Source organism: Moschus berezovskii, chromosome 2 (genome assembly GCF_049115385.1).
Source record: "Moschus berezovskii isolate FMDL1 chromosome 2, NW_MosBer_1.0, whole genome shotgun sequence".
In the NCBI taxonomy this organism is placed as follows: domain Eukaryota; kingdom Metazoa; phylum Chordata; class Mammalia; order Artiodactyla; family Moschidae; genus Moschus; species Moschus berezovskii.
Window position 1 is genome coordinate 7,729,366 of NC_142461.1, and position 26,294 is coordinate 7,755,659.

The window sequence follows — 26,294 nt, forward strand, 5'->3', positions numbered from 1 at the left end:
AGTTGCCATGCCCTCCTCCAGGGGATCTTCCCAACCCAGGGACTGAACCCACGTCCTGCATTGCAGGCGGATTCCTTACCGTGGGTAGCTTATCCCACTCTTTGCGACCCCATGGACTGCAGCCCGCCAGGCTCCTCTGTCCACGGGGATTCTACAGGTGAGAATTTTGGAGTGGGTTGCCATGCCCATCCCACTGGGGATCTTCCCAATCCAGGGATTGAACTGGGGTCTCCTGCATTGCAGGCAGATTCTTTACCAGCTGGGCTACCAGGGAAGCCCTGGTTCTTATCTGAAAGCACTTAATAACATAGGTTCTTATCTTAATTACATGGAAACATGGAGGCTCAGGGAGGAGGCGTTTCTGCCAGAGATGGAGCCGTGATTCCCACTCAGGTCTGCTAACCCTGAAACCCGTCCTCTCTCCCACTCCATTGAGGGGCAGTGTTGTCATGCCCAAGCCAACCTAGAGGCAGGGAGCCCCTGACATTTGGAAAGAGCCTGTTCCTGGAGACTTTCTTTTCCCGGTCCCAAGCCCTGTAGCCTGTGAAGAGTGTCAACATACAGAACCTCAGATCCTTAGGGCATCAGGGACTTAGCTGGTGGACTCGATCTGAGGTCTAAGTCCCGGCTCCAGGTCCTGGGCTGGACACAGCAGGCTCACATCTTGCTCCTCTCCCTGATCCCTGACCCCTGACCTCTTTGTCCTGGTTGAGGGTCTGATCAGATCCAGTGTTGCCAGTGTTCCTGGGCTGCTCACCCTCTCTGACGCCCTGTGGCTATGGGCTCCACCAGCTGCCTGACCTCTCTGGAGGGTCCCGGGTGGCTGCACCCTTAGTCCCAGCCCCACTGGTCAGCCCTCCCTACAGCCACTGCTGCCTGGAGAGAATTATGCAGGGATGAAGACTCAGAAATGACAGGATAACTGACCTTGATGGTTTTAGTTCTAGAAGTTCTAGACCTGTTTTGAGGAATATTAAGCCCTGTGACTATGCCAAAGCCTTTGGCTGTGTGGATCACAATAAACTGGAAAATTCTGAAAGAGATGGGAATACCAGACCACCTGACCTGCCTCTTGAGAAACCTGTATGCAGGTCAGGAAGCAACAGTTAGAACTGGACATGGCAACAGACTGGCTCCAAATAGGAAAAGGAGTCAGTCAAGGTTGTATATTGTCACCCTGCTTATTTAACTTATATGCAGAGTCCATCATGAGGAACGCTGGGCTGGAAGAAGCACAAGCTGGAATCAAGATTGCCGGGAGAAATTTCAATAACCTCAGATATGCAGATGACACCACCCTTATGGCAGAAAGGGAAGAGGAACTCAAAAAGACTCTTGATGAAAGTGAAAGAGGAGAGTGAAGAAGTTGGCTTGAAGCTCAACATTCAGAAAACAAAGATCATGGCATCTGGTCCCATCACTTCATGGGAAATAGATGGAGATACAGTGTCAGACTTTATTTTTTGTTGCTCCAAAATCACTGCGGATGCTGATTGCAGCCATGAAATTAAAAGACGCTTACTCCTTGGAAGGAAAGTTATGACCAACCTAGATAGAATATTAAAAAGCAGAGACATTACTTTGCCAACAAAGGTCCGTCTAGTCAAGGCTATGGCTTTTCCAGTAGTTCTGTATGGATGTGAGATTTGGACTGTGAAGAAAGCTGATCGCCGAAGAATTAATGCTTTTGAACTGTGGTGCTGGAGAAGACTCTTGAGAGTCCCTTGGACTGCAAGGAGATCCAACCAGTCCATTCTAAAGGAGATCAATCCTGGGTGTTCATTGGAAGGACTGATGCTAAAGCTGAAACTGCAATACTTTGGCCACCTCATGCGACGAGTTGACTCACTGGAAAAGACTCTGATGCTGGGAGGGATTGGGGGCGGGAGGAGACGGGGACAACAGAGAATGAGATGGCTGGATGGCATCACCGACTCTGTGGACATGAGTTTGAGTGAACTCCGGGAGTTGGTGATGGACAGGGAGGCCTGGCGTGCTGTGATTCATGGGGTCGCAAAGAGTCGGACACGACTGAGCGATTGAACTGAACTGAAGCCCTGTGAAATTTTGAGTCTCTGAGGGGAAAGTAACATTAAATGTATGGGAGATTAAAAACAGTAACACAAATCCCTGTCATCACTTCCAAAATTTGTTTTGAGTCACCATTTGTACATACTGTCAGTACTTGTTTTCAGTCTGAAAGCAATGTTCAGACGAATTATCCCCACCTTACAGTGGAGGGCATGGAGCTCAGAGGGGTTAGGGCAGGGCTGATGGCCACACAGCACAGAAATAGCAGAGCCAAGGTTCAAATGCAGCAGGTCTGACCAGCTCTAAAGTCTAGGCATTTAACCTCATAGTCAGTAGAAGACTATGAAAGCATCGTTGCTCTCATATACCTGCCACCCCAGTGGAGATTTTCTAAAACACAGAATAGTATAAGCACCAGGGGAGTACAGCATTGTGGGGAAAGTTGGACGATCCAAACAGTCCTGAGCCTGAGTCCCAGAGGCGCCTCCTTTCAGCTGCGTGGACTTAGGCAAGCCTCTCCGCCCCTCGGAAGCCTGACTGCCTTCTCTGTGACGCAGAAACAATCATTCCTACAGTAGAGTTGGCATGATCTTTGAAGATGTTAAGTTCCTGGCACACAATAGTTGCTCAATAAGTACGATGCACTCAGCAAGTAGTTCTTGAGCACCTGCTGTGTCAGCAAGGGCTCTGTGAGAGCTGCCCAGCCTGTGTCTGCCAGACTGGGACACTCCTCCCTTTCCCCCATGTTGGGGTCCTTCCCCAGAAACACCTTTCAGAAGAAAGACCAGAATAATCAGGACTCACGGGATCAGAGTCTTTTTCTGAACTTCGGGATGACCATTTGGGTTGTAATAACCAGGTCCTGGGCCTGTTGACGTCAGCTTTAATCCACGGTTGGTTTTTGATTTAAAACAAGACATCAATATCTTTGGCGACTGCTTCACAAGGGATTCGTTGACATCATAATGCCCTGAGAGGAGAGGAATTTTAAGACAGAATAAAGAACCCTTCTCAAACAAATAAAAAGCAGTGCCTTACACCTAAGAGTACATTTAATAACTATAAGGCAGTATCGCTCTAGGATGGTCAAGTAACAGGGTCCTCCTGGAATAATTGAAAATAACATTCACCATTTAGAGAATGTGTGTCCATGCATCACAGGCTTAACTCATTTAATCCTCACGGCCACCCTGCAAGGTGTTAGCACATCCATTCTGAACAGGAGGAAACAGACTCAGAGACATTCAGTACCTTGCCAAGAGACGCTCATCTAACCAGAGGCTAAGCCTAGCGTCTTCCTGCATAAACTAAGGACAATAATTCTTCCAGCAACTGGGAGGCTACGGTAGTGGAAGAACCTTTCAGGTTCCTGGCACGTGGTAGTTGTTCAGTGGCTATTATGCAGTTTGCTGTTGCTGTTACTTAGTTGCTAAGTCACATCTGACTCTTTTGGAACCCCGTGAAGTATAGCCCGCCAGGCTCTTCTGTCCACGGAATTTTCCAGGCGAGAATACTCGAGTGGGTTGCCACTTCCTTCTCCAGGGGTTCTTCCCAACCGAGGGATTAAATTTGTGTCTCCGGCACTGCAGTCAGATTCTTTCCTATAGAGCCGCCTAGGAAGCCCAATAATTCTTAATTATGTAATTCACAAATATTTACTGAGCACTTACTACATGGACCCAGAACCATCTGCCTTCCATGTCCATTCATTCCTATCATACCCTGTCTCAAGACACTGTGTCAGAATAAAAGTACGCTGTGCACAAAGCTATAGGGAAGAAGAGAATGACCTGCGCTGAGGTAGAGGGGGCAGTCTCACCCCTAAAGAGCTGGTGGGTTAGTTACTTAGTTGTGTCCGACTCTTTGCGGCCCCATGGATTATAGCCTACCAGGGTCCTCTGTCCAGTGGATTCTCTAGGCAAGAATCCTGGAGTGGGTTGCCTTTCCCTTCCCAAGGAGATCTTCCCCTCCCAGGGATCAAACCTGTGTCTCCTGCATTGTAGGCAGACGCTTTACTGTCTGAGCCACCAGGGAAGCCATCAATATGTATATATACTTATTTGTGTCAGGTCTTAGTTGCATCACATGGGATCTCAAGTTGCGCCACGTGGACTTTCCAGTTGTGCTGGGCAGGTTCGGTAGTTGAGGGCTCAGGCGTACTTGCCTCGCAGCACATGGGATCTTAGTTCCCCAATCAGGGATCGAACTTGTGTCCCCTGCATTACAAGCCAGATTCTTAACCTCTGGACCACCAGGGAAGCCCTCGAAGATGCTTCACACTTTGACCCTGGTTTCCCATTACTTGGAAATTAAATTATTCAACATGACGGAAAAGCTCTAAGCCTAAAGATACACACCACAGCAGTAGCTACAGTGTGAGAAATGGTGATGAGCCTAAAGGTCCAAGCACAGTTACGGGAAAACAACCCACTCCGGTGGAATATCAGCCCTGCGGGTGGTAAATGCAACGACTGTGAGGCCCATGGCAGTGTTCTTGAAAATCAAGGTGAGAAAAAAGTAAAATAAAGCCTAACAGTCTATACTGTGTGTACTGTATCAATGTACAATTGGATACACATGAATTAAAAATAGGTGGGAACCCAGAAAAGTGGGGGAAACTACACAATAGTGGCATTGTGCATGGAAAAAATATTTGAAACTTTCTAAACATCCTAAAGCTAATTTTGTTTTAAATGAAATCAACTTTTCCTTTGCAAGATCACTGAAAACAGCAATGTGGGATCTATTAGCAAGATTTTACTTAAATGGGAATAGTGATGGCAAAAGTGAAGGGAAGAAGAGTCTTCATGGAAGCAGGTGGATAGATTATCTCTGTGCTGAAGGGCAATTTGGTCACAAATATCAAAAACCTTAAATATTTTACATACCTTTCGACTTAGGAGTTTCACGTTAGGCAATTTATCTAAGGAAATAATCTCAATTGTACACAGGTGTGAGCTATAAGGATGTTTGCTCCCACTCTATTTATATGAGTAATCAGTTTAAAACAATCTAAATCTCCAACAAGGGAGCATTTTTTCCCCTTAAGTTATTGTACCACTGGATAATGGAATACTACGCAACCATTTGGGCTTCCCAGGTGGCACTAGTGGTAAAGAACTCGCCTGCTAATGCAGTAGACTAAGAGACACGGGTTCCATCCTTGGGTTGGGAAGATCCCTTGCAGGAGGGCATGGAAATCCACTCCAGTGTTCTAGCCTGGACAATCCCACGGACAGAGGAGCCAGGTGGGCTATGGTCCATAGGGTCAAAAAGAGTCAGACACAACTGAAGTGACTTAGCACACGTGCATTAATTAACAAGAGATGTTCTAGGAGAATTTTAATTTTTTTAAATTAGAGGATAATTGCTTTACAGGATTTGTGTTGCTTTCTGCCATACATCAACATGAATCAGGCAAAGGAGGGTTTTTAATAACATGAAAAGATAGTCCCAATATACCCTTAAATAAAAAAAAAAAACAACAGATGTCGAGTTAGCAGCGCTTATAATACTGGTGTATGAGCTGGTTAGATAGCATCACAGACACAATGGCCAGAAATCTGAGCAGACTCTGAGAGATGGTAGAGGACAGAGGAGCCTGGCATGCTCTAGTCCCTGGGGTCTCAGAGAGTCAGACATGACATAGCAACTGAACAATAAAACAATATATCTCTCAAATTATCTTCCTGTTTCATTTACACATATATTTATTTTTTAATTTTTATTCCCCTTACCAAAAAAAAAAAAAATTTAAAGCAATGCTTGACTATAAAGTGTTAAAAAGCAGAAGCAAGCAGGAAAAGCATTAATGCTCTCACAGCCCAGAAAAAATCAGGTGAATCCTCTGCTGTAGTTACTCCTGGTCCTTCGCGCGTGCGCCAGATGCTGTCTCGTGGAGCGGGGCCCTCAGTTCAGATTAGATTGTGTCACCCACCCTTTTTTTTTTTTTGGTAAGCTACTCTTTATGTTACATGGACAATATCTTATTGCTGCTTTGATTTGTACTCCTTTGACTTTTATTCATTTTGTATAGTTTGTTTATTTATTAATTATTTTGGTTGCACTAGCTCTTCATTGCCGCTCTCGGGCTTTCTCTGGTTGCAGCGAGCAGACCTACTCTTTGCTGCAGTGCGTGGGCATCCCATTTCGGTGGCTTCCTTGTTGCAGAGCACAAGCTCTAGATTTGTGGGCTTCAGTAGTTTCACCACATGGGCTTTAGTTGCTCTATCACATGTGGAATCTCCCCAGGCCAGGGATTGAACTTGTGTCTCTAGTTCCCTGCATTGGCAAGTAGATTCTTATCCACTGCGCCACCAGGGAAGTGACAGTTTTTTCAAGTGACACTTTAAGATAGAAGTATTTCCCCATGTTCTTATAACTTTTTTAAAAAAAGAGGAATAGAGAGAAGATCTGGAAAAGATCAGTTTACATTTCGGTCCCAAAGAAGGGCGTTACCAGAGTATGTTCAAACTACTATACAACTCTTCTTTCATATGCTAGTAAGGTCATTCTCAAAATCCTTCAAGCTGCTGCTGCTGCTGCTGCTAAGTCACTTCAGTCGTGTTCGACTCTGTGTGACCCCATAGACAGCAGCCCTCCAGGCTCCCTCGTCCCTGGGATTCTCCAGGCAAGAACACTGGAGTGCGTTGCCATTTCCTTCTTCAATGTGTGAAAGTGAAAAGTGAAAGTGAAGTCGCTCAGTCGTGTCCAACCCTTAGCGACTCCACGGACTGCAGCCCACCAGGCTCCTCAATCCATGGGATTTTCTAGGCAAGAGTACTGGAGTGGCTTGCCATTGCCTTCTCCGATCCTTCAAGCTAGGCTTCAGCAATTGGTGAACTGAGAACTTCCAGATGTAGGTTTAGAAAAGACAGAGAAACCAGAGATCAAATCGCAACATTTGATGGATCATAAAGAAAGCAAGAGAATTCCAGAAAAACATCTACTTTTTCATTGACTACACTAAAGCCTTTGACAGTGTGGATCACAACAAACTGTGGAAAATTCTTAGAGATGCGGGAATACCAGACCACTTTACCTGTCTCCTGAGAAACCTATATGTGAGTCAAGAAACATTAGAAGCAACCGGACATGGAACAACTGACTGGTTCAAAATTGGGAAAGGAGCATGGCAAGGCTGTATATTGTGACCCTGCTTATTTAACTTCAATGCAGAGTACCTCATGCGAAACGCGGGCCTGGATGAATCAGAAGCTGGAATCAAGATTGCTGGGAGAAACATCAATAACCTCAGATACGCAGGTGACACCACCCTTATGGCAGAAAGTGAAGAGGAACTAAAGAGCCTCTTGGTGAGGGTGAAAGAGGAGAGTGAAAATGCTGGCTTGAAGCTCAACATTCAGAAAACTAAGATCATGGCATCCGGTCCCATGACTTCATGGCAAACAGAAGGGGGAAAAGTGGAAGCAGTAGCAGATTTTATTTCCTTGGGCTCCAAAATCACTGTGGATGGTGACTGCAACCATTAAATTAAAAGAAGCTTGCTCATTGGAAGGAAAGCTATGACAAACCTTGACCGCATATTAAAAGGCAGAGACATCGCTTTGCTGGCAAAGGTTCATCTAGTCAAAGCTATGGTTTTCCCAGTGGTCATGTATGGATGTGAGAGTTGGACCATAGAGGAGACTGATGCCGAATAACCGACGCTTTCCAGTTCTGGTTTTGGAGAAGACTCTTGAGAGTCCCTTGGAGAGCAAGGAGATTAAACCAGTCCATTCTAAAGGAAATCAACTCTGAATGTTCATTGGAAGGACTGATGCTGCAACTGAAGCTCCAGTACTTTGGTCACCTGATGCAAAGAGCTGACTCACTGGAAAAGACCCTGAAGCTGGGAAAGATTGAAGGCAAAAGGAGAAGGCGGCTGCAGAACATGAGATAGTATAGTTAGATAGCATCACTGACTCAATGGACATGAATTTGAGCAAACTCCGGAAGATAGTGTAGGACAGGGGAGGCTGTTGTGCTGCAGGGTTGCAAAGAGTCAGACATGACTTAGCGACTGAACAACATCAACGAGAGAGGAGGATGTTGGGGAAGTGCCTGGCCTTGTGCTTGGAGCCTCCGGACTTTAGAAAATCCCATCAGCCAATGTGTAGAGGTGGGCAGTCTATTCAGAACGGAAGGCAGACCAGACGGGGCCCTCAGCCCCTGGGGGGCCAGGCACTCAGAGCAGCTGCAACGCAGTGGGAATTCCAGTCACAGGTCCACATCTGGTTTCTTCCCGCACCAGGAGAAGCCGAAACCACAGCATTTTCCCAAGAGGTCTAAGCAGATTGCTTCTCTCAGAGGAGCAGATTCCCCAGGCTCTGGCCCCTGGCAAACTGGGGGACACCAGGGGAGTCTTTAAGGAAGCAGGCCTCAGAGCTGAATAAGGGGCCTGGATTCAAACCCAGGTGTGGAACCCTGTGCTACTCACCTGCTCATATATAATTTTTGCATGTTAAGTAGGGCTGCTATAATAATAATGCACGCTAAGTCACTTCAGTCATGTCCGACTCTGTGACCCTATAGACTGTAGCCTGCCAGGCTCCTCTGTCCATGGGATTCTCCAGGCAGGAATACTGGAGTGGGTTGCCATTCCCTTCTCCAGGGGATCTTCCCAACCCAGGGATTGAACCTGCATCTCTTACGTATCCCGCATTGGCAGGCAGGTTCTTTGACTACTAGCGCCACCTGGAAAGATCAATATGATAATAATAATGACCCACATTCTTTGAGCACACAGGTGCAATGATCCCTGAGGCTTTGAAAGCTTGTGGCACACAGTAGGAGCTTAACAGATGCTAGTGCCCACCTCTCCTCTGCCTGCTGTGTTTCGAGGGGCCCCTGAGGACCTTCCCAAAGGGAGGGGCTGCCCACATTCCTAGGCTCACTGGTGGGACCTCTGGCCCAAACCCAGAGGTTTGTTCTCCTGTCTAAACAAACAAGGTGGAGTTTTGCCTGTGGTGATGCAAGGCAGGGAGCTTTCGCTGGGGCTGAACCTCCTAATTAGGGATGGTTTTGTTATTCAGCCTCAGACTGATCTTCTCAACTTTAATCTGGATTTGCTGAAATCTGACATGTGCTGCAATTTTATCCACACCCTGCTCTGACTGAAGAGGCACTCCTTCCCGGCTCCTCCTCTGGTTTCTGGGGCCCGGAGCTCCCTCGGGGGTCTCTGGGACCTATTTGGGAAGGTCAAGTCTAACCAGTGTTCCTGGAGTGAGGACTGTTGTGTCACCAGATCTCTCTGGAAACTTTTCACTAAGGCTGGTGCGGGGCACAGGACAGGGGCAATGCCTGTCCCCACCCAGCAGGGAAAACGTTTGCCAGCAAGCTCTGTGCGTTCCCGAATCCCAGAGTCAGAAATTGCTTTGGGAGGACGGGGTAAGAGGCTCCTCTGGGCTGAGGCCTGCCATTTCTTACCTGTGTGGCACTGAGCCAGTTGTTTCGCCTCTCTGGGCCTCCTTTGCTTCATCTGAAACACAGGACTAAGAGTATGACTCTTGGAGGACAGATGTGTGAGGACCGCGTGCAAAAAGCACAGCATAGGTGCTCTGTGAACAGAGCAATTTCCCAGTGATTTCGTGTTAAATGATGAAGCTGCTGGCCAGCTTGGGAGGAAAGGAATCTTGCAGCCCAGCGCTCAGAGATCGCCCCACCACCCCGCCCAGGGTCTGCGATGGCACCTGGGGTGTGCGCACGGGCACTCTTCAGGCGCGAGAAGACACCTCCCCGTCTCCTGCCCGAAGAAGGTACGCCAGGTCTGAAAGGGGGGCAGACCCCGGGGGCTGGCTGTTCTTGCGCTGAGCGGGGAGCCGGTCCCCTCCTCCTCCTACAACACCTATCTGCACCCCCACAACCCCCAAAGCCTGAAGTGAAAGTGTTAGTCCCTCTGTCGTGTCTGACTCTCTGTGACCCCACGGATGGTAGCCCACCGGGCTCCTCTGTCCAGGGATTTCTCCAGGCCAGAATACTGGAGCAGGTAGCCATTCCCTTCTCCAGGGGGGTCTTCCCGACCCCAGGGATCGAACCCAGGTCTCCTCCATTGCAGGCAGTTTCTTTACCGTCTGAACCACCAGGGAAAGAGACTCCCTGTGGAGGAACAGGTGCCCTGCTGATCAGAGCTGAAACAGGAAGCCTCAGGTCAAGGCCAGTGCAAAGCAGCTGCTTACCTGGGGCAGGGCCTGTTTTAGAAACAGTGAAAAGTCCTCTCTGGGTTTTGGACACGAAGCCAGCTCGAGCACAGACGTTGTTTGCCTGCTTGCAGCAAGAGTCAGAGGCCTGGGGGGGAAAAACAAGCGCAGTGCACTCAGTGCCTTCCCTTTGTATGTCCCTCTCGTCATGTCAGGGTGACTGGCACTCTGGGGTTAAAAATTTTTTTAAAAACCCGTTCTCAGAAAATGAGCGGATGTGAATGGAAAGGGTCATACTGGCTGTGCCTTCACCTTCGCCCCAGCTGCAGGGGGCGATGACTTTTCATCACCAGCCAGGGTCTGGGGACCCAACACAACATGGAGGACGGTGCCCTGTGCCAGCCTGCAGGCCCGGCTTCCCTGATCACCTCCCTCACTCGGGGAGGGGAATCCTGCTCAAGCTGTTTAATTTCTCTGGAATTTTTTTCTCATCTGTAAGATGGATCAGATCATTTTTGCTCGACTTGAGGCAGAGAGTTGTTGGTGGGGGGGGTGGGGGGACGCCCAGTCAATATAAATCACCTGCCGGAAAGTGGGCTTTTTTTAAATGTATGATGTTACATAGAACTAGAATATGAAGAAAATCACTAAAATTTTTACTGAAAGACATAAAAGAAAACATAATAAATTAAAAGATAGATTGCGTCTCCAGATTACCCAAAGCTATAAAGATTTCCACCCAATTTATCTGTAAACTCAATGCCATTGCATTTAAAACCCACTAGGACATTTGTAAGTTGACAAAAGAATCATAAACCTAGCAGGTAAACATGTAGGAAAACTTAGAATGCGTTTAGCGATATGGAATTCACAGTAAATTCACCCAAAGCAACACTTGGCGCTTTGAAACGTTTGTGCAGCTAAAAAGTTACTGACGTGGGCAGACGGTCATGGAACAGTATATTGGAAAAAACTGCAATGTGTTCAGTTCAAGCCCAGTTGGGTAAACTGAATACACAAATAGAAAAATAAAACTTAAACAATAAATAAAATAATAAATAAATAAAAAGTGTGTAAAGCTACCTAGGCAAATTATTTTCTTTACTTTTTCTCTATGATTTTCATTCTTTTTGAACACTGAGTCCTACATACCCCCACCCTCATTCCTCACTGCTCAAATAATCCTTCTATACGTGCAGGATACAGGACGTACAAAGAAGTCGTTTAACTTAAGATTGTGATAAGATTTACAAAGCGCTGTGTCGTCTTGACTTTTCTGGACTGACCAGAAGATAAGGATTTTGGTCGACTCAGGCAGTACACAGTTGAGAGTGCTCAGTGTGTTCAGAACTCCAAAAATAATTTTGGAAAAAAAAAATGAACCCTGAGATCATTCTTATGATGAGTCATAAATATGTTAAATGCCAGTTGGCAGTCAGTCTCCTGTATTCGTTAGATAAAAGATGCAATAAAAGTTGTACCTGCCATGGCTGGGACTATTTACTGAATGAGTGAAACTGTTTGCTGGGGCCAAGACGGCTTGATTTTCTGTGATACTCCTTTGTCAAAAAAAAAAAAAGTTTCAGAAGAAATGCAGATGGCATTTTGATTTTGTGTTGACAAAGGTAGAGGAATTCAGTTTTTCCCAGGGTACCAAATGGCCAGACTGCCTGCAGAGAGGGCAAACAAAAAGATCAGATGGGCCAGGCTAATTACTGGACACAGGGAGAGGAGCCAGGATGCCGGAGAGGAAGTAATAACAGGTACCGAGGGAACGGCTTCGAACAGAGAATCGGGGGGATCACAGTTAAGCAAAGCCAGAGAGGCCTTGACGGCCTCAAAGCACAGTGTGGCTAATAGGATTACTGCATTTCTGCTGCTCGCCCGTTGACTTAACCATTGTTCTCCGGGTCTGAAAAAAGCCTCCTGTAGACAAAACACTGCTTCAGCTTTATTCTTCGCCCAGACAGAAAAGCAACAGAAAAGGGGGACATTTTTGTTTCACCATTAGACTAACAAAAGAGTCAGCTCCACTGGCAGATTAAAAAAGAATGAAACAGATTTATTGTATTGCCATAAGAGAAAAAAAACTCAGATATTATTAAGTAGAAATGTATGTATACGATGGACAGTATAATCCCAAAACTGAGGGAGGGGAGAGGAAGAGAGTATGAACAAAACTGCCCCTGGTTTGGTTTGGTTTTGTAATGTATTTATTTATTTAAATTGGAGGATAATTACAATATTGTGATGGTTTTTGTCATACATCAGTATGAATCAGCCACAGGCATACACGTGTTGCCTCTGGTTTTTGATGGCTGTTTGAGGAGCAGAATGATAAGGGACTTCTACGTTCTGGTTTGCGGGTTTCTGTGTTCTTGCCTGGAGAATCCCAGGGACAGCGGAGCCTGGCCGGCTGCTGTCCATGGGGTCGCACAGAGTCGGACACGACTGCAGTGACTTAGCAGCAGCAGCAGCAGCAGTGATGCTTAGATGTATCTTATGATGACTGTGTCTTACTTTCAGAGCCACATTAAAACAATAATGAACAAAAAACTTGCGAACTAAAATTGATCTGTTGCCAGGAGGACAGAGTTCTGACTTGGGGAATGGTCATTCCTTGATTAACAAAGGAAGTTATGCCTTTCAGCCATAAGCATTTATTGCATGCTTACTGCATACCAGGACTGGAGCTGAGCCTTCAGGGAACAGTGGACTGGGGACATGAAGGCATGAAGCGCTAACTAGAGCGCCCTTCAGCTCCCCCCAGTAGGTCGCAGAGAGGGGGCGCTCACCTTCTCTGACCACTCAATCTAAAACATACGCCTACCTCCATACCGCATACATATTCTCTTTCTCAGGCGCCAACTGTTTGTCTTCCTCAAAGGTGGCCACAGTTTGCAATTATTTTGCTTCGAGGTCTACTAGTTCTTGTCTTGAGTTCCCCACTGGATTCTAAATTATGTCACTGGCACAGAGAATCACACGACTTAGGAAAGGAAGCCCTGCAGGGCTGGAACATGGAAACTTTGATCACTGCCCAGTTTTAAACCTCAGCGCCTAGCTGTTCTCACTGGTGTGCAAATGGTCTCTTCAAGCTGGGTGACTTTGGGCAAGTCCCTTCCCTCTCTGAACCTCAACTTCCTCTTCTGTAAATTGAGAATAAGAGAATCCACTTCCAATTTCTTGTGAGTATGAAATCAGTGAATACACAACTCTTAGAACAGAACACAGGCCATGAATAGTGCTTCATCATCTCATTGTCATTATTATTTTCAGGCTCTGATTTCCCTAGGAGAAGAGTGTCCCAAGTATAGGAGCTATACTATCCCAAACAGAAGCTACCGGCCACATATAGCTGCTGAGTGCTGGACACATGGCTGGTCCACATGCAGATGGGCTGCGAGTATAAAATACACGCTGAATTTTAAAGTTTTAATATGAGGGAAAGAATGTAAAACATTTAGTTAGTAATTTTTATATTGATTAGATATTGAAATATCTTGAACATACTGGATTAAATAGAATTTATTATTAAAACAAATTTCACCTGTTCCTTTTTACTTTTAAATGTAACTACTAGGAAAACAGCAGAGACATCACTCTGCTGACAGAGGTCCATATAGCCAAAGTTATGGTTTTTCCAATAGTCACGTACGGATGTAAGAATTGGACCATGAACAAGGATGAGTGCTAAAGAATTGATGCTTTCCAACTGTGGTGCTGGAGATGATTCTTGGGTGTCCCTTGGACTGCAAGGAGATCAAACCAACCAATCTTAAAGGAAATCAACCCTGAATATTCATTGGAAGGACTGATGCTGAAGCTGAAGCTCCAAACTCTGGTCACTTGATGCGAAGAGCCGACTCATTGGAAAAAACCCAGATGCTAGGAAAGATTGAAGGCAAAGGGAGGACGGCAGCAGAGGACACGATGTTTAGATAGCATCACTGACTCAACAGACATGAATTTGAGCAAACTCTGGGAAATAATGGAGGACAGAAGAGCCTGGAGTGCTGCAGCCCATAGGATTGCAAAAAGTCAGACACGACTCAGCGACTGAGCGGCCGCAACAACTAGGAAAACAAATGACTTCTGTGGCTCCTGTTCTATTTCTTTTGGACAGTGCCAGCCTAACAGGCACTTATGTTGCTTTGAGCACATTATAATTGATTCGATCAATTATCAATCCAATTATCAATTATCAATTGCAGCTTGAGGCAGTTGTAAAATAATGTAGCTTTTTGCAACTGTGTATTCTATAGTATTTTTTTCATTTGGTGATATTTTAACTGTTTTAAAAATTAAATAAAAAAAATAAAATAATTGATTGGATCCACTGAAGAAGGTGGGCAGGATCTTTGTAGTTGGAAAAATAACTATTATCTATAAGTATAAAAAAAGAAAAAGGAAATTTAAACTGAAGCATTCTAAGACCAAAATATTTGGAAATTATAGCATAATAGTATTACTGCCTTATGTGCAATTCATGTCTTAGGTATTTCAGAGTGCTTCCACATTGTGTTCTCATCTCCTTCTTATAATAACCCTATTGGGCAAGTATAATTAATTCCATTTTACAGCTGAAACCTGAGAGGTATCTTGACTTCCCCAAAGACAGTTCTACTGATTTCCATGTATTGTGGAATCCTCAGGCACCAGGGACTGTGCTAAGTAAGCACTAGGCCTAGACTACCTCATTGAATGTTTGCATTAGCATCAGGGAGTGGACATAAAACCCCACTTTGCTGCGTTTGAACTAAGTTACTTCAATTGTGTTTGACTCATTTCAACCATATGGACTGTAGCCCACCAGGCTCCACTGTCCAAGGGATTCTTCAGGTAAGAATACTGGAGTAGGATGCCATGCCCTCCTCCAGGGGATCTTCCTGATCCAGGGATCAAACCCATGTCTCTTACATCTCCTGCATTGGCAAGCGGGTTCTTTACCACTAGTGACACATGGGAGGGCATAGCCCCATAACCCCACTTTACAGATCAATAAACTGAGTCCTGAAAGGTTAATGGACTTGCCCAAAGCCATACACATGTAGAAAATGGCAGAGTCAAGATGTGAACCCAAGCCCATCTCTTACCCACTCACCACACTGTTCTGGCTAAGCGACTATAAAGTGATGGGAACTGGAGAAGCACTGAAAGGGAAAGTCACTGAGTCGTGTCCAGCTCTTTGCGACCCCCTGGACTATACAGTCCATGGAGCTCTCCAGGCCAGAGTACTCGAGAGATACCCATTCCCTTCTCCAGGGGATCTTCCCAAACCAGAGATCTATCCCAGGTCTCCTGCATTGCAGGTGGATTCTTTACCAGCTGAGCCACAAGGGAAGCCCAAGAATCATGGAGTGGGTAGCCTATCCCTTCTCCAGCAGATCTTCCCAACCTAGGAATGGAACTGGGGTCTCCTGTATCGCAGGCCGATTCTTTACCAACTGAGCTATCAGAGAAGCCCTGGAGAAGTACTACTGTTAAAGAAACCAGTTTTCTGATATGGAAAGATAGAAGTTTATTTCCCTGTAACAATCTAAAAAGTAAGTGAATAATACAACCATTGTTATAGACGAGAAAACCGTCCCAGAAAGTTATGTGATAGGTTGTTGTTGTTTAGTTGCTAAGTCGTGTCCGACCCCAGGCTTCCCTGTCCTTCACTATCTCTTGGAGTTTGCTCAGATTCAGGTCCACTGAATCAGTGATGCTATCTAATCATCTCACGTTCTGCAGTCCCGTTCTCCTTTTGCCTTCAATCTTTCCCAGCATCAGTCTTTTCTAATGAGTCAGCTCTTTGTATCAGGTGGCCAAAGTGTTGGAGCTTCAGCTTCAGCAACAGTCCTTCCAATGAATATTCAGGGTTGATTTTCTTTAGGATTGACTGTTTGACCTCCTTGCTGTCCAAGAGACTCTCAAGAGTCTTTTCCAGCACCACACTTGGAAAGTATCAATTCTTTGGCGCTCAGCTTTCCTTATGGTCCAACTCTCACATGCGTACACGACTACTGGAAAAACCACAGCTTTGACTATATGGACCTTTGTCAATAAAGTGAAATCTCTGCTTTTTAATACACTGTCTAGGTTTGTCATATTAGCTTACCTTCCAAGGAGCAAGCATCTTTTAATTTCATGTCTGTGATAGGAGCGACTGCAATAAGAGATTTCCCAGGGCAGAGGTTTTTCCACTGCTCCATACTGACCTCTGTGTTGCCGACACCTTTCTCTGGGTTCAGAAAATTCCCTATGAGAGCCTTGCACAGCCTCGTGTAGCCATTGCATAGTCAACAAATGCTAACTAATTCACCAGTTGGGTTAAATGCTATTTTCCAAAGCTCCCCACATCTCTTCTTTTATTTTTAGAAAACCATTCACTCAATATGTATCTAAGAAGCATAAAAAGTGTTCTTACATTGTACTGATTTGGTGCAGGGGTTTCAAATTTGAGCACTTTCTCATAGCTTGGCAACTGGAACATGCTGGAACAGGAATTGCTGAAGTCTTTCTTTGAAACAAGATGAGATGGGATAGTGTACGCATTAGCTGCCGGGTATTTAGAAACGATGGTGTCCAGTCGGGCACACTGTGAGGAGAAAGTCAAAGGCATCCACATCATCATGTATCTTACGGCTTCCAAGTTCAGGTATCAGAAAGATGGTGCTCAGCACCAGCTCTAAAAAGATTTCATAAAAGGTGAAACCCTGGCAGGTAACACAGATAAAATGACCTTGGGCTTTGAGGATTTGTTCTTGGAAAATGCAAGTTCAGACCTGTGTTAACTTCTGTAAACTAACTCAAATTATTCAACTTATGTTTGGACTTGGCAAAAGTAATTTTGCCATAAAAGCATTTCCACCCAATCCCGTTTCAGGCCACTTACACTTGACTCATCAGCTGGTGGGTGATTTATATGATGGGAAGCTTTCTGCTTTCTTCTTCCAACCGTGGTTTTTTCCTTTGAGTGAAACTCTCACTTCTTGTTTCTAAGGTTAAATAATCTGAATTTCCTAAATAAGAATTTTGCTTCTTGTGCCTTAAAGGTCCCAGGGCTTGCCTCCCACCCACGCCTCCCATCCCCCACCAACCCACTGATTTCATAAAACATTACAATTTTTTTTTTTTGCTGTTTCAACAGAAACCAATTCTACTCCTTCCAGGAAGCCATGATTAACTATTTTCAGTGAAAAAAAACACAAACAGAATCAATGTTTGCCAAATGAAAAGGGACAAAAGCCATAAAAACTTGGTGATAACATCACCTTACCCTGGGATAGTATGGTAAGTATTGAAGTCTGATTTTAAAAAAAGCAAAACTTTTTTTTATTATTATTTAATGGTTAAAAGCTTGAGAAAATTGCCCTTGACCAGGGTCAATAACCACACAAGCACAGAAAGTGGAGGAGGCCGTGGGAAGGCCTGAGCAGCCCACCCGACTACTCTCTGCACAGGCCGGCCGTGCTTCTCTCTGTCTGGGTCATGGACCACCACCTGCTAGCAGAAGCAGGGGCGTTCTGTCCAGAGTCTCGCCTGGGCTCCAGTCCCAGCTCTGCCTCCTCCTAACTGCAAGGATCCATCGATGTTCCCAGAAGTAAGGCCACCCCAGCCTTGGACTCACTTTACCTGTGCATTTGGGGCAATAGTTAACTGAGTACTTTGCAGGGGATGTTCCATCAAATCCGTATGACAAGCCTGGATCAAGGAGATTATGATTATCCCCGCTTTACAGAGGAGGACCCCAAACTTCCTCAGCTAGCGAAGTGGTGGAACCAACATTCTCACCTCCACGAGATGATACGGATCAGACACCCGTTCCGAGGAAGAATGGGCTGAGCCACGTCGCAGCCACGTGTTCTCATCTACAAGATGAGCAGCTGATAAATGCCTGTGGGAGGTTTTAGTTCAGGAAGAATCACTACCTGAAACCGCCTGTGCTCATCGGTACAGACACACCTCTGCTCTCCTTCTAACTTCCAGAGAAGAAGGGTGGCAAGGTCAGACCAGCCTCAGCGCTGCTGTTTGCAGCGTATCTCTCCTGAGTCGCCCAAAAGACTGGGCATAGCATGTTTTGCTCAAGCTCTATTTCGCTGAAGTTAAAGCGATACATTGTAGTCCGAATTTGAATGGAAGAGCCTGACACCGTTGTTTCCCATTTGGGTGTTGAGGTTTACATTCTTTTATTGAGCCTACATCTTCATAAGCTTTTTGGCAGCTTATGGATTGAACACTTCAGTTTCATGGTCAAGAGAGGATCAGAGGCCATGGATATTGACAACTGATTTGTCTGTTTTCTTTTGTTTTTTTTTTCCATGACTGTATCTATTGCCTCATCTTGATTTACAAGCAAAATTCAGCAAACCTACAAAAATAAGTGTTTTGTGGTTTATCTAGGAATAATACAGAACATACTGCTGCTGTTTTGGGTGAAGAAAATCAATTTCGTATAGTTTACTTCAACTTAAATAAAATGTGAGTTTTGTTTAAAGTTCAGGTATATTTTTTTGGTGGGGACAAAGCAGGTTCTTGTGGTACATTATCTTTTCAAAAATATCACCTTCACAATTGAAGATAAGTTTTGTTTTTTTTCTCTGGTAGGTGGTTTACTACTGGGGAAATTTAAAAATCCATTTTAATTGTGAAATTATTAAATGTAAGATTTATCTAACTTTTAAAATATTATATGTTGTAGGACCCTTGGAAAAAAACAAAGAACTATTTTTCCAAAGTGTGTTCCTTGGCCTTCCGGTTCTATGAGATAAGGCTGCGTTGGTGGTAGCAGCAGCAGGGAGGCGGTTCCAGGGTCGAGTAAACTTGAGAAGCCTCACACCATTCTGAAGATTCGTAACACACATCGGTGTAGTGCAGGCACTGAGCAGGTCTGCAATAAAGAAATCTGTCCGTGTTTCAACAGCCATTCCCAGCCTCCTTCCATCACAGTATCTTTTTGACTTAGAACACCTAACATTTTCTTTAGGAAAAGCTGCTCCAAAAAATTCCCATTCGAGGCAAAGTTTCATCAGTCATCACAATAGAATTGGTCTGAGCCTAGCTGAAATGACACTCACTCATCAGTCTACGCCTTGGCTTTCTTTTAATTGCCAGGCCTCCAACCTGGCCACATGCTGGCATTCATGACCCTCTCTCCAGCACATAACAGCTCTTCCAGAGCCACTGAAGCCCCTGCACATATACAGAAAAGCCATGGAAATAACTCCCCTCCCCCAACACACACACCTGCCTCATTTGACTTCCTACCCAGTCCTGTGAATAATTCTGGAACAAAGCTGCCGAGTATAGTCATGAAGCTCTTCAGATGATTTGAACTTAGAGGGACGACAGGTCCTCTCAAAAGGCTGGGTGCAGTTGCTCCAATAGTCATCCAAAAGTTTCTAAAATGTATGGACCCACAGCATTTTTTGGTCAGCACCACCGGGAGTCATGCCTCTGATGGCCACACCAGCATCAGTAAGGCAGGTCTTTCTCTGATGTGGTGGTGGCTGTTTTCAGTCACTAAGTCGTGTCCAGCCCTTTTGTGACCGCATGGACTATAGCCTGCCAGATTCCTCTGTCCATGGGATTTCCCAGGCAAGGCTACTAGAGTGGGTTGCCATTTCCTCCTTCAGGGGATCTTCCCGATCCAGGGATCAAACCTGCATCACTTGCACTGCAGGTGGATTCTTTGCCGCTGAGCCACCAGGGAAGCCCTCTCTGATGGGGACTACCTTTAATCCCTGTAGGGTCTCGGATCTGGAAACAAGAGCCACTAAATTTGAAAGGCAGCAAAAGAAGGGGTGGAGGAATGAAACTGGCGACCAGTTCTGGAAGGAACTAGGCGAGGTGTGGGAAGCTCCTGATAGATCTCCACTTAAGGCCCCTGCCTGAGGTGACAGGAACTCATGTGTTTGGAAACATAAACATCCCTTACATCCATCACAGCAGGAAGAAGAAGCCTGAACAACTCAGCGTCTTTGGGGTTTGGTCTGAATTTTGTAAAGACCTGATTAGATCCTGTCACACACAGCTCTGCCCTTGGGCCCCTTCTCCTCCAGACGGCCCAGCCTGGTCATTTGGAAAGTTACTGCACGTACAGTCTAGCAGGGAACTGATGGTGTGCTCTGATTCAGCACCTGCTCTGGCACCAGGGAGGAGTGGGCAGTGCCACTATTTGGCAAAGCTCTCAGAGAGAAAACCTAGGTGTTGCAGGAAGTATTGTTTGTGACTCAGGTGGCAACAATCATAACACTGAACATGTTTATAAGGCTCCGCAGTTTCAAAGACTATTTCACTCATTGCAGCGTCAATTTGCCCAGGGCCTCAGGGGAGTCTTCACTCTGTGAGGCAACTGGGACACAAAGGGTGACGTGCTTGAGGTCACATCGAGGTTGAACCCACAGCGGAGTCAGGATTGGGTCTTAAGCTTTGTCTCTAGTGCCAGGCCATTGTGAGATGGCGCTTCTTTGGCCCATTGCTTTGTAGTCTCTTTACTCGCAGGGCTGGGGGCGAAGAGGTAGACGTGTGGCTGTTTTGTGAACTGGCTGCGGGCTTGTGCAGCCTCAACATCTTAGCTAGTGAGGAGTTAACTCCCAAATCGGTTTGCTCCTTGAGTATTCAGCTTGGTCAAGCTCGAATTCCAATGAGTGGCTGCATTCAGTGTGACTTAAATGGTCTCTTTGTGTACGTGTGTGTGTGTGTGTTTTAAATCAATTCCCGTGTCAGGTATCATAATGCATTTTTGCAAGAGATTAGGCATCTTATTGCTGCTGGAGTTTGGATTTGCTTTCTTTTTCACTTTCCTGCCTCAGTGAGTCTTACCCTGCTTTAACTCCCCTTGTATCTATTTTATCTTGTCAACAGATAGATGTTCAAATAAAGACTATCCTTGCCTAGGTCTGGTCAGAGACCCTGGCACTTCATTTAGCTACTTGAGGCTTGGAGCCATCCACAAAGATAAAGACCCACATCTTACAAGAAGAGAAATGGAGAGGAGAGGAATATTCCGAAATTCCCGGCCTGCTGTCTGCTTTCTTTTAGGTCCCGTCAGATTTCTCAATAACTTCAATGATACAGTGAGACTAAGAGGTGTAAAAAGCCCTGATGGGGCAAGGTGTGCAGTAAGACCTTTGTCTTGGTTTGGGAGTCCGCTCCATGCCGACAAAACTGGTTTTGGATGATCAGGTTCTGAACATGCTTCTAGCTTCTTTTCCCACTCTGGGAGTGGGTAGTAGTGAGGAAAAAAATTACTTAAAGATCTAGGCTCCAGTTCACCTGCATGAAACCTGGGCAGACCATTACTCTCCTAATTAGAACCACAGGTCTTTGGAGAGAAGGGCCCGGATGTCCAATATATGATTAAGCCATGAAGGAAGCAAAGTATTGAGCAGTTAGTGCCCTCATTCAGAGAAGGGGTTCTCACCATAGAAGGGAAAGTGCACGTCCCTTTCTTGGACAATGACACGCTGTCGAACACAGGGGACTGGTGAATGACATTGTAGAACCCCGGGCCTGGGATATCATCCTGAAAGGGAAGAGAGCATGGTGTCATCGCAAGACTTTCCATTCCACAGTGCTTTTCTGCGAGTTTTACATCCATTAACCCTAAGCTTCACTGGAACCTTCCAGGCAGGCAAAGATGCCACCTCCCAGGCAACAGCCCAGCTCCACCAATTCCTGACCTGCCCGGTCATCATCACAGTTCTCAAGTGCTAGGTCTGGGATTCCAGCTCAGGTCTAGGACCACCCCCTTGCCTGCCCACCACAGCCCTTGTTCTTTCCACTATTCTGTACTGCATTCTAGGAGGATGCTGTGGTTTCTTCTGGCCAGTAGACGCACGAGCAGAAGAATGGATCCCGAGTGCATCGGCGACTGTGCAGGTCGGCGTGGGATGACTTGGGTCCGCCAAATCCGGGGCGAGGGAAGGGTGACCGATTTCACGTTCACCACACCCCACCTGACTCAGCTTCCTCCCCAGCCTTTCAGAGGAGAAACCAGGGAGTGTTTCTGTTTATAAAGCAAAGTGAAACAAAAACCACCTTCATCCCAAACTAGACCATCTCTAACTCTCAGACAAAAAGAGGTGGGCTCATGGGGCTCAAGTGCTCAGTGATGTGGGTGTGTTAGACGAAATCAAACAAAAGCTTGATTTCGAAGCTCATTTCTGCTGCTGCAGTTAACTGGGTTTGCATCTCATTTCCTGTGCTGGTTACCAGGGGGAGGTAAATGTTGACAGAAGTCGGCCGAGCAAGCGACATGAAATGACAAGGATGCTCCTCTGTCTCCAGGGTTTACTGGGTGCCTCCTTGGTGCCAAGAGCTTTTCAAAGGTTGTCCCATTTAATCCCCCAATGAGGAAGGGATGCCCCATTTTATAGATGGAGACACTGAGGCCCACGGAGATGAACTTGCCCCAGGGTCCCACTGCTGTCAGTGGCAGCACCTGAATTCAGTGTTATGTGATGGTGTACACTACTAGCCTTTTGCGGTAGAAATATTATCAGGTCCATTTTAACGAAAGTGAGGCCCAGAGATGTTGGGGCCACAGCTAATAGAGGGGGAAGCATAAATTTAAACCTGAGCAGTCTGACTCTCCTTGCTACTTCCAAGGTCTGCCACCTGGACTCCTCTTGTCCCCGCCCACCCCTACTACCTTTCCCAGAGCAGAAAGAGAGCTCAAGGCTCTGTGGGGGCCCTCCCCGGCCTCTCCAGTCTGGATCCGGCCGTGTGGGATGATGGGTTAATATAAGGATGTGGTCATCAGGGCTGTTAACAGAGTCTTCTGGGACTTCGCTGGTGGTCCAGTGGTTGAGAATCCACATTCCAGTGCAGGGGATGTGGGTTCAATCCCTTGTTGGGGAACTAAGATTCCACGTGCTTCGGAGCAACTGGGTCCTCCCACCACAACTACTGAGCCAGCGCTGCACTGCAGAAGCCCGGACACCTCAGTGAGAGAAGCCCGCACGCTGCCACGAAGATGCAGAGTGTTCAAAAAGAACAACAACAGAAACCAAAAACAACACACGCACAGCAGGTTCTCCTGTGCTAAGTTTTAAATGCAGTGACGCCTCTGAGTCTTGCTCTGTCAAGGTGGGGGCATGGAGGCTGACTCCTACCGTGCAGGTGATGACGATCCCTAGTGGACAGAGTCGGGACTGACTGCCGGGGGGTGGGTGGGGTGGGGGTGGGGCAGGCTGCGGGGAGATGTAGCCCAACCAGAACCCTGGCCTGTGGGTGCAAAGTGAGGGGCTACAAGAAGAGGAACAAGAAAGAGGCTTTTACTAGGGGGCTGTTTGCAGGACGGACGTGTTTATTGATGGTCACTGCGTGCCGGGCACTGTTCTAGACTCACTCACACATTTAATCCCCACGTTAAAGATGAGAAGGCAGAACCCAAAGGGATGAGGTCCAAAGTCACGAAGCTAGTAATGGTCAGAGCCCGAATCTGAATCCAGGGGAGTCTGCTCTTGACCGTTAAGACAAACTATCTCTCAGATGAGTGTAGGGTAAAATGTGCAGGGTAGAAGGAAAAACAGTCCCACTGAGTTTGGATTCAGGAATTCTAGCATCGGTGCTGCTACTAGCTAAGTGATCTTGAGCTCTCCAGACCTCAGTTTCCTCACATGTAAATTGAAGATGCTGCACTAAATGCCTTTGGGTACCTTGTAGCTTCCGGAGTCCCTCCAGGGAGGGAAGTGGAAGCAGGAAATGTAACTGTGACTTTTCCAGGTTTAAAGAAGAAAGAGTCTTGTAAATCTCCAGCCCCCAGTCTCCTGCCACACTCCCGATACCAGCATCAGCCCACAAGAATTTTCTGCCCACCTCTGTGAGTCTGAGGGGCTAGGGTTGCCAGCTAAAGCACAAGCCTGCAAGGCTGCTCCATCCCACCCTGCCTGGTCAAATTTGAATTTCAGATAAACAACAAAACACTGTTTTAGTATAACTAGGGCCCAATCAATATTTGGGATACACTTATACAAAACAGTTAGCTATTTATCTGAAATTCTAAATTAGTTAGGAATCCTGTATTTTTACTTGCTAAATCTGGCAACCCTACTGGACCTTAATCATGTTTTAATTGCACCATGCTGCAAACTGGTTTGTGTCTAGGACAAACAGGAAGAGAACTGTCATCTCTTACCCTGGAGGGAGAGTGTGCTGTCTGTTTGCACTTAGTGAATATCCTAGAAGGGTCCTCCAGGCAGCAGGTTGGCTGGTGGCGGCTCATAAGGGCAACTGTTAAATATTCGGAAACGTTGCTAGTGGTACCGCTTGAAACTGACCAGGGTGAGGGTGTTTACACCACAGACATTGGCAAACACTATTCATCAGGACTTCTCTTTGTGGAGGGAAGAGGTGGTTTACCAGCACACCACAACCTGCACTCTACACCGAGTTGGTTTCCAAGCTGCCCAGAGGGAAAGGTCCAGCTGCAGAGAATTCAAGGGTTCTCCAACAAATGTTAGAGGTGGCAGACGGGAAATGCCAGTCCAATCTTTCACCTTGGGATAACAGTTCATGTGACTAACATTACGGATGTGGATGAGTTCTGACCTCTCAGCATCTCCCAGGGAGCAAGAACCCAAGTCAAAGCTGGTGTAAACTCAGCCAGCCCTTGGCTTCTTGGCCAAGATGAAAACGAAGGAGGTGAAAATCCAAGAAGCCAATCCAATAAAATGGGTATACGGAGGGAGAAGGGAAGAGAACTATTCACTTGAGCTCTGCTGACTGCTTTTTGAGTGTTTGTTCCAAGGGAAGATCTGGGCAAGGGCTGCACCTGTTGTCCCTGGGTCTGCATCACAGCGTGAGGATTGAATGAGTCAATGGACATCCCACCAGCTTCATCATTACTAGTCCACACAGCCTCAGTGAAACTAGGACCTCCCCTCAGGGGTTAAAAGAGCTTCAGAGTAAGGACGGAGTGAGAGATGGCTGGCCAGTGTTCTCCCACCTCCCGCTCAAGACACACGGGCAACGCTGGGTGGAAATGCACCCTTTTGAAGGCGGGGCTTCCCAGGTGTCAAAGTGGTAAAGAATCCGCCTGCCAATGCAGGAGACAAAAGAGGGGTCAATCCCTGGGTCAGGAAGATCCCCTGGAGCAGGAAATGGCAACCCACTCCAGTATTCTTGCCTGGAAAATTCCATGGACGGAGGAGCCTGGAGGTCTACAGTCCATGTGGTTGCAGAAAGTCAGACACCACCGAGGGACTGCACATGCACACACACACAAAGTCCCATGGTCAGCCTTAGCACTCGCCAAGGGCAGGACACAGATCAACCTTCATTTGACCTTGGGACAGATTTAAAGAGGTGATGAGGAGGAGGGGAAGAGAGGGAGCTGGGCATTGACCTCCTCACCCTAGATGGTATGGGGGGCTATGGAAGAGGCTAGTGACCCACAGCCTGGAGCCAGTTACGTCTGCACACAGCCTGGGTTCTTTAGTTTTGATTTCATAGACTCTGTCCAACCAAGACTTTCAGGTTTGCCAACCCACTTCCAGATTGGAAAATGTGGTCTCTGCTGGATCCCTGGCCGAAGCTCCCACTAGAGCTGCCTTTTGAGCCTTCAGGGATGTCTGCCCTGTTTTGGTCAGCTTAGGGGTGGCTAGCTCGTGTTCTCAGGAGTGCACTAGATGAGCAGAAACTAGGCTTTTGCCAAAGGGCTGGAGGTACACAACAGGAGGAAGGCACGCTGGAGGTGGAAACAGAGCCTGGCCTGTGGCTAACCCACTGGCAAAACTGCACAGAAATGTGGGGTTTCCAAGGGAGCAACCGCCGTTTACAAATGCCTCTGGTCTCAGGGTCTTGGGACAAAGCATCCATCTGCCTATTGACTTCATCGAGGGCTAGAAAGCCTTTTTACAGGTTCACGTGGCCACGGTTGCAAGGCGAGCATGGGCCAGCAGACAGGAGGGATGGCGCCGGACCCCAGGGCACGCCCCCTCACTGGGCCTCAGTCCCCTCCCCTGTGATCCTGTGAAGAGGCAGAGTGGGTGTCCAGATCTTGGGTTTGCACTCTGGGCCCCCACGAGGAGTCTAGGGAAAGGAGGCCTGAGCTGGCAGCGGCTTCAAGCAGCAATTCCCCACCCAGAGAAAGCCATCGTTTGAGAAGGTACATGCACCCCGATGCTCACTGCA

The 26,294-nt window shown here is 46.7% G+C and overlaps 1 protein-coding gene across 2 annotated transcripts in view; it reads right to left on the reverse strand.

Annotated features, from left to right (window-relative positions):
• The window catches only part of STPG1 (sperm tail PG-rich repeat containing 1), a 62,288-nt gene that overhangs the window by 13,339 nt on the left and 22,655 nt on the right, over window positions 1-26,294 (reverse strand). For both annotated transcript variants that reach the window (XM_088843568.1, XM_088843563.1), the window contains 4 exons: window positions 21,580-21,681; window positions 16,582-16,752; window positions 10,209-10,317; window positions 2,836-3,001 (listed from right to left, as the gene is read on the reverse strand). In XM_088843568.1, the coding sequence (XP_088699694.1) occupies window positions 2,836-3,001; window positions 10,209-10,317; window positions 16,582-16,752; window positions 21,580-21,681 (548 nt within the window). The remainder of the gene's footprint in view (window positions 1-2,835; window positions 3,002-10,208; window positions 10,318-16,581; window positions 16,753-21,579; window positions 21,682-26,294) is intronic.